Consider the following 7,634-nt stretch of genomic DNA (forward strand, 5'->3'; position numbering starts at 1 on the left):
TTAATTTTCTTGTTTGTCATTATCTAAATTGCTCTGTGTACTGCTTTGAATTGCTCTGTATGATCATTTCCTGAAAACGAAACAGAGTTGATAGTTCCATTTGTTGGATCAATTTTTTGGTGGACTTATTGTACAAGCATCAATCAAATGTCAAATATTAACATAACATATAGAGGATATGTGGCATTTCATAGATGGTCCAAAACATTGTTCTAGTGGTGGTCCTAATTCTTCTCAACAGCTCTCCATATCATTAGATTCATACAGTTACATCATGCATGACTTTGACAGATTCTCAAATTTCATACAGCCACCATGGGGCCTTAAGCAAATGCTCATCTCTCTTTTTCTGCTTCTACAGCAAGTAATAACAACCTAGCTATGTTCGAGCTGAGTGATTTTCGTTTCAAATTAGCTTTTTATAAGAGGTTTTCATTTAAAAATAGTTATGCCAATGCCTCCCCTTCTAAGTTTGATTAGTTTTTTCCTGGTTGTGTTACAATATCATTTGTTCTTGTTTTAATAAATATATGTATATGTACAAATCACTAGTTGGTATCGATGGCATAGAAGGGGGCGTCTTCATCAATATCATTTGTTCTTGGTTTTTGGGAGATAGCCTTGTATTCTTATGTTTCAATTTTATATTGGGTAAGGGCAACAGCAAGGGTGATACTATTCACAATTCTTAAAATTTTATCTTATTTTTATGCTTTGTAAATTTGTTATTTGAAAATAAAATGATTGTCTAATTTGAATAAGATGTTGAGTATTTATAGAATAATAAAATGGTTGGGTATTTATAAAAAAAAAAAAAAAAATCATATTTTTCCCTATGTTTTATAATTTTTATTGCTGGGTAATCCTTGCCATTGATTTTCAAACTCATTTAAAATCAAACGCACTAGAACACGTCGTATGTCACAATGGTAATTCTTTTATATCGTTGGAAATCCAACAGCCTGGGATGTGTCACGTCATAGAGTCGTTGGACTCTTTTGTCGCAACAGAGCTCACTGCTGCAGTTTATATCGGCTCACTCTCTCCTTTGCGTGTGCAATGCACACGTCATGCACATACGAAAATTAAAAAAACATGACCGACGTCATGTTGACATCAACCTTGCTAGCTGACGCGATGTTGATATTAGTCTTGCTAGCTGACGCAAGGTTGGGCCGGCATAAATGACGCCAGCCTTGCCAATTGGTGCAAGGCGCAAAGCCGGGCTTATCTTTCTCGGACTAGGATTTGTCTGTATGTTGTTACGCTGTGGTGTGTGCTTGCTGGTAAATGATTCTTGAAGTGTCGGTGGTAATTTGCTGGAGCCCTAGAGCCTTCTTTTCACCAAACGGGGGGCTGTTTTGGGAGTTCGTTTTGTGTATCGTGCTGCTTCGTTTTGCTCAGTGCTGCCTTTTTTTGTTTTTAATTTTTGTGGCTTAGATTGTTGCTTCTTCTCAGTTCATACAATCACAAGGTTGTGATAAGTATTTATGAATCAAGTTTACAATCTCTCATGTTTCATGGTAACCTTGATATCACAAGTGAGTTGTACATACACCCTCATGGATATCTTGAAGAAGCAAGCAAAGGAAGTGGATTTCAAGCTGCACTTGATCGATGCTATGTATGCAATATCAAGGTTACCATGAAACGTGAGAGAACGAGAGAATATAAACAACTCCCTTGTAACCTTGATTCAAGCTTACAATCTTACAAGCTTACAATCACAAGGGAGTTGTTTATATTCTCTCGTTCTCTCACGTTTCATGGTAACCTTGATATCGTATACATAGCATCGATCAAGTGCAGCTTGAAATCCACACCCATTGCTTGCTTCTTCAAGATATCCTTGAGGCGGCCGAATTCACCGGCAAGTGAGGACGGTAATCTTACATAGAAACATTATGCTCAGTGAAGTGACAACCTAGAGCTTCACCAGGTACTTGTTTGCTTGTGCTTTGGTATGAAACTGATTCTACATTCTCGAGAACGATTTCGTAGCAGGGAATTGATGCTCACCACTGTAACCATATGTTAACTGAAATTGTGGGAGAGTTTGTTGAGGATGAGGATATGCAGAGGGGGTATGTACAAACCACCGTAGTCCGTTTGATTCGGTTTGATTCAGTTTCGATCAATACCACCATTAAACTCAAACCAAACTATTATTATCGGTTGATTCGGTGTGTTTAAACCTATTTCTCTTACATCAATAAAAAAATATCCAACATTTCAAGAGTTTTAATTTTCTAAACATCCATACATCTCACACATTCTATAATATGTTAATATGCGTACGATTAGACATTCAAATAATCTATAATATTTTCACATGTGTAAAATAAGAATAATGATAATTAAAAAATATATAGTCCGTTTCAGTTTGGTTTTAGTCAATTTCAAAAGTATAAAAATAAATTGATATAAAAGCGAATGATTTTAAATTTAATTGACCTTTTTTCTTGACCAATATCAAACCAAACCGACCAAAACAGTTCAGATTGGTCGGTTTGAATGGTTTAGTCAATTTGAGACTCACCCCAACCGAAACAAAAAATGGATTAAAAAATTTACATAAAATTAAAAATTATTATTAGCAATTCAAAAAATCTCATTTTAAACATTTTTATAATTAAACAGAAAAATATAATTATGAGGTGGGTAGAATATGATTTGCCGGTAAACTGTTGCTCTATTTGAACCAATTTATTTGCTAAACATACCCACCCGATTTTATTATGTTCGAGAAAAAATAAAATAAATTTGCTAAACATACCCCTTTCCTTTTCCCGCAGCAACTGAAAGCCGTCTCCCTCCCACCTCCTTTGGCAGTCTTCACTCACTCTTCTCTGGCTCCCCCCCCGCCCTCCGCCAGCAAGGTATCAGGGAAATTTTGAACTCCATTTTTTTGTCTAATTTTCTCGGGAAAATCTGGGTCCTTTCCCGAGAAAGTTTTTGAATTGCTCTGTTTGCAAATGTTTTAGGTTTGATAGACTTTGATTTACGTTGGATAAGGATAAACACAAATCCATATACACTCATCAATTTGAACATTACTATTCGACACAGGCAGAAGATGGCATTAAGGCAAATGCTATTCAACACCAGATCAATGTTTTCGACACCGGGGTTGGCCAGATTCTCCACCAAATCAAACCCTTACCTAGGTAACCCCAAATTTTGGTCGAGTTTTCCATTTTTTTCTTGGCTCCCAGAAAATGGATAGGGAAGAAATTTCTGGGTTATGTGCATTTGTTGATTTGCACTTGTTCAAATGTTAAAGAAAATTTCTAGTTAAGTAGCTATGTTGGTGTTTGATGCCGGAAAAAGTGGAAAGAAATGGGAAAAGAAATCTAGGGTTAGTTTTTGTAATGCTTTTAATTTAGGCTTTGATAGAAATAAATATGCTTTTTATTTGATTAATGCTTGTTGGGTGGTTTCGAAGGAGCCGTTGAGTCAGAAGTTTAGAATACTGGATGGTGGTAAAAATGGGTACGTCTGGTGCTGCTTATTATTTGGGGTATTTGGTCATAAAGGAATCAACAGATATTTGAAGATGCTGGGGGATTGGAAATGGCGGAGGTGTGGGAAAAGGTCAAGTTTCGGGAACTCTATGGACTCCTGTATTCCGTTTTTATAGGATACACATCTATCGACCATTATACTACCCTAAACCCATACAGGTATTTGAAGATTGTAGGGGATTGGAAATGGTGGAGGTGTGGGAAAAGGGTCAAGTATTGAGCAACGTTATGGGCTTTTGTATCTCTTATTTTTAGGAATATACCTCTATCGACCATCATACTAGCTTGGATGCTAGGCTGCAGTGTCTTGATGTTTTAGTTTACTTATAGATTACTTGTGCATTACTTGTTCACTTAGATGTACAGCTCTTTTTTTTGAAATAAATCTTCTCTTTTCGAAAAAAATATATAGAAGTGAAAACTTTATTGGTCACTTCTCCACAAACAGTAAAAGGAATGGTTACTGAGGTTTGTTATGCTTGTGTTGCCACAGTTGTCTGGTTGCTGGGAAAGTTGGGGGATGTAAACAGTGTCAAGTCAAATGTTGAGTTTTATTATTCAATGTTTCTTCTTTGTAACTATCTATTTTTATGAGGAAATGTTCTCTACTCCTGGAAATTGAACTTCTGTGAAATTGAGGCTCTGTTGAATAGTGGATTTAATTTAGTGGGAAACATCAAAATTGGGTTTGCAATTTGCATGGTTTTTTTTTTTTTTTTTTCATTCTTTTTTTCTTGCAGTGAAGGTTGGGATCCCAGAGTTTTTGAATGGCATTGGCAATGGAGTGGAATCCCATGTAACCAAGCTTGAGTCTGAGATCGGAGACTTCCAAAAGTTGCTTGTCATTCGTACTCTCAGGCTGAAGAAACTTGGTGTCCCTTGCAAACATGTAAGCAATCTCTTAGTCTAACACTCATGTAAGCAATCTCTTAGTCTAACACTCGTCGTATGGTTTAATAACTGTATTATTCAGCACCAGCTGGGCATTAACACAGTAAAGTATCTGTTTTTTTTTTATCAGTTCTCGTAATTTAGGAATGTATAGCTGCAGTACCTACTTAGCAGCTGTAAAGTTTCTGTCTTGCTGATTAATGGGTGTGGAATGAAAACCGTGTCTCCCTTTCTTTAAAAAAAGAATAAATTTCAAGGATTTGAAAGTTGCAAACTTGGTGTTCATTTCATGGTGAAAATAATTTCACCACTTCACGTGGACTTGTATTTTAAAATTTGATAGCTGGATTCTTTTGCAGAGGAAGCTCATCTTGAAATACACTCACAAGTATAGGCTAGGACTCTGGAGGCCTCGAGCTCAGCCCGTCAAAGCCTAGTTAGTTTAGGAGTATCGCGTCCTTTACACCGATTTTGTCTGCCGCAAAATGCGACTGTCGGATACTTGATGTACTGAGATTTGAAAGAAGAGTTTTACTTGCTTGTTATAGTCGTCCGTCTCCTTTATTTAATTTATAATGTAGTTTATTGGTTTAGTGTCTGATATACTGGATGTTAAGTTTCATAATGCACCTAGCCAGTTGAATATAACAATAACTTTTTAGCACATTTAATTACGTATTACTCTTCGTATCTCTCATTCGTGTGGAACTCGTACGTAGAATCTCATTCGTGTATGTAAGAGATGTGATCTACCAATTTTCGATACATGTATCATGAATATCTGCATGACTGAAAATTAAGCTCCGAGTGTTCTTCAATTGAAGCAATGCAGTTGGACCATGTTAGCGTGTCTCGTAGTATCAACGTAGCATTCGAAACTGGACATTCACAAGAACATATTGACGCTCATATGTTTCGACGCCCACGCCGTTCGATTTAACGAGTCGTAAGTGAAACGGTCACAACCAATCTCACAAGCTTGCAAACTTAAAAATTTTCATATCTTTAAACTCTCAAGGAAGGAGGGCCCCAAAAAACCCTACACAAATTCTCGATTTAAACCCTAATCCCCCTAACAAAACCCTGCTAGGATAGGTACTCCAAAGGCTTGTACACCAAGGAAACCAAAACAGGAAACGTCACACTTGAGCGACCAAAACACAATGTTTGATATGACAGTGTACTTGAGCTCTCAACATGACAGATTGAGAAACTAGAAATTTCATACAGTAGTAGACTTCCACCAAAAAACCGTAAATTTTGAGTTCTTATTTCCAACAATCTCCAACTTGATGAAAAATGTATTGGCCGCCACTTCAAATCGAGAAGTTGAGTTAATCAAGAAACTCATGAGGATAATCGGCTAAAATTAAGGTTTAGGGGAGAAATTGGCCAATTATAAAAGTTTAGGGTGGTAATCGATTAAAATTAAAGTTTTGGGTGGGGAGGAGGGAAATTGACAACTCCTTAGAAGTTGCGAGAGGGAGAATCGATGAATACCTCATCATATAGCAACCCCAAAAATAGAAGGCAAGTTTATAAAAACGAAACCCTAGCTACGTCTTTAAGAGCACTTCACTCATTTTAGGGGGGCCAATGTAAGGCAAGGGCAAGACATGTAAATTGCCTTTGCGCAACTCCATCCACTGGGCAAGGGTAAAGGCAAGAGTGATTCCTATATACAAATATATAATTTTTTTTTTTTAATTTCTATGCCTTGTAAGTGTGTTTGAGTGTGAACTTTGTAAGTTTTTTTCTTTTTTTTTGGAAATAAAACTCCCAATAATGTCTCTTACCATATTTTCCATATCACGTTTGTATCATCTCTCCAAATAAGATTAGACTCACAGTGTTAGTGGGCTCTATCCTTATTAGAGAGATGATACAAATATGGTATGAAAAATGTGGTAAGTGTATCATTACTCCAAAACTTCATGTTTAACTCCAATAATTTAATTTCTAATACAAAGCAGAGCATAGCATTACAATAGTACAATATTAAAACAATATTATTCTCGATAGCCTACAACCTAGGACATACAATGCGTAGTGCTAGGGCATCCAACGTAAGGCACAATTTTGTATTTAAAGTATGCTTCACAACTTCCAACGTTCGTGCTTTTGTGAATGATGTATTGTTGTTATGAAGATTAAATCACACTTGTGCTTTCTATTACCTCATTGGCTAGATTATTGCCACTTTGATAAATTGCTTCTGCTTTTGTGAGGACTTCTTGCCAATGCTTCAACTTTTTATGCAGATGTTTGTACCTACTCGACAAAGATTCTTCTGTTCGGGATGTGCCTTGAATTTGCTCAACAAATTGTGTATGAATCTTCTTTCACATTTATTGCATCCTCATCTCATTTTTCATGATCGGTTCATGAATACATGTGCCTAACTCTCAAGTAAAGCAACATCCCGATCGACCAAATTGCCTTACCACTCCTTTTTTTTTTGGGTAAAAAAATGATTTGGAAAGTGGAAAACAAATATAGAAAATTGCAGTAAAAAAAATGTTGAGTTGTTATGTGGGGAATAAAGAAGATGGTTGAATATTTATAGTATAATAAATATAATCTTAATTTTTTTTTTTTTACTATTGTATTATTCATGACTATTGATTTCCCAATTCAACTGAAATCTGACACACCAACACGTGCCACGTGGTATAATGGTAACTTTTTAAAAAAATTTTTACCGTTGAAAATCCAATAGTCTAGATCACATAATTATACGGATCGACGTGAGAGTCCAACTACATCGCATGCTAGAATCCACGTTGTACATTTGAAAAAGGTTGACCCCTTTGCTTCTCTTATGTTACAATTCCCTTCCCCCCCCCAAGCCCCTCTTTCTCCTCAGTCCACATAGACAAAATGTGGAACTGGTGCAAACAGTTCATCAAGGAAGAAATGACTCACCGTTTGTTGGTAGTAGAGCTGCTGCAGCGGGCCCCACGACCACAAAAATTGTTGCTCCAAGTGTCGGACTGATTTCATGCGTATAATGCATGCAACAGATAAAAATGAAACGTGACTGACTTCAGGCTTGCCTACTAGCGCAAAACCAGATCTAACTTGATCAAGCTTTTTGGGGGCTTCACCTTAACCACCACTTGCCCCTTCAATTTGGGGCGCTGGAGGTTTTTGTTGGGGTTAAATGACATGTTTCAAGCTCTTGTCCTTGCCATTCATCAATCCACGCAAAGTCTTAGG

General features: G+C 36.7%; 1 protein-coding gene across 2 annotated transcripts; it reads left to right on the forward strand.

Moving 5' to 3' along the window:
* Nucleotides 1-2,731: 2,731 nt before the first annotated feature.
* On the forward strand, nucleotides 2,732-5,081 carry LOC137715153 (uncharacterized). Of its 2 annotated transcripts, none has more exons than XM_088685209.1 (4): nucleotides 2,732-2,879; nucleotides 3,070-3,167; nucleotides 4,265-4,413; nucleotides 4,775-5,081. In XM_088685209.1, the coding sequence occupies exons 2-4, from the start codon at nucleotides 3,077-3,079 to the stop codon at nucleotides 4,850-4,852; spliced, it is 318 nt and encodes a 105-aa protein (XP_088541335.1). In that variant the 5' UTR covers nucleotides 2,732-2,879; nucleotides 3,070-3,076; the 3' UTR covers nucleotides 4,853-5,081. The 2 variants fall into 2 exon arrangements, with proteins under 2 accessions (XP_088541335.1, XP_088541336.1); XM_088685210.1 differs by having other exon boundaries at nucleotides 2,749-2,883; nucleotides 3,067-3,167.
* Nucleotides 5,082-7,634: the final 2,553 nt, after the last annotated feature.

This window comes from Pyrus communis, chromosome 15 (assembly GCF_041283825.1).
Source record: "Pyrus communis isolate YQ-2024b chromosome 15, ASM4128382v1, whole genome shotgun sequence".
Taxonomy (NCBI): domain Eukaryota; kingdom Viridiplantae; phylum Streptophyta; class Magnoliopsida; order Rosales; family Rosaceae; genus Pyrus; species Pyrus communis.

Excerpts from the sequence above, each read along its gene's own strand:
- LOC137715153 (XM_088685209.1), top strand. The coding sequence starts at position 3,077 with ATGGCATTAAGGCAAATGCTATTCAACACCAGATCAATGTTTTCGACA. Across the intron at positions 3,168-4,264 it reads CAAATCAAACCCTTACCTAG|TGAAGGTTGGGATCCCAGAG; the intron begins GTAACCCCAAAT and ends TTTTTCTTGCAG. Across the intron at positions 4,414-4,774 it reads TTGGTGTCCCTTGCAAACAT|AGGAAGCTCATCTTGAAATA; the intron begins GTAAGCAATCTC and ends ATTCTTTTGCAG.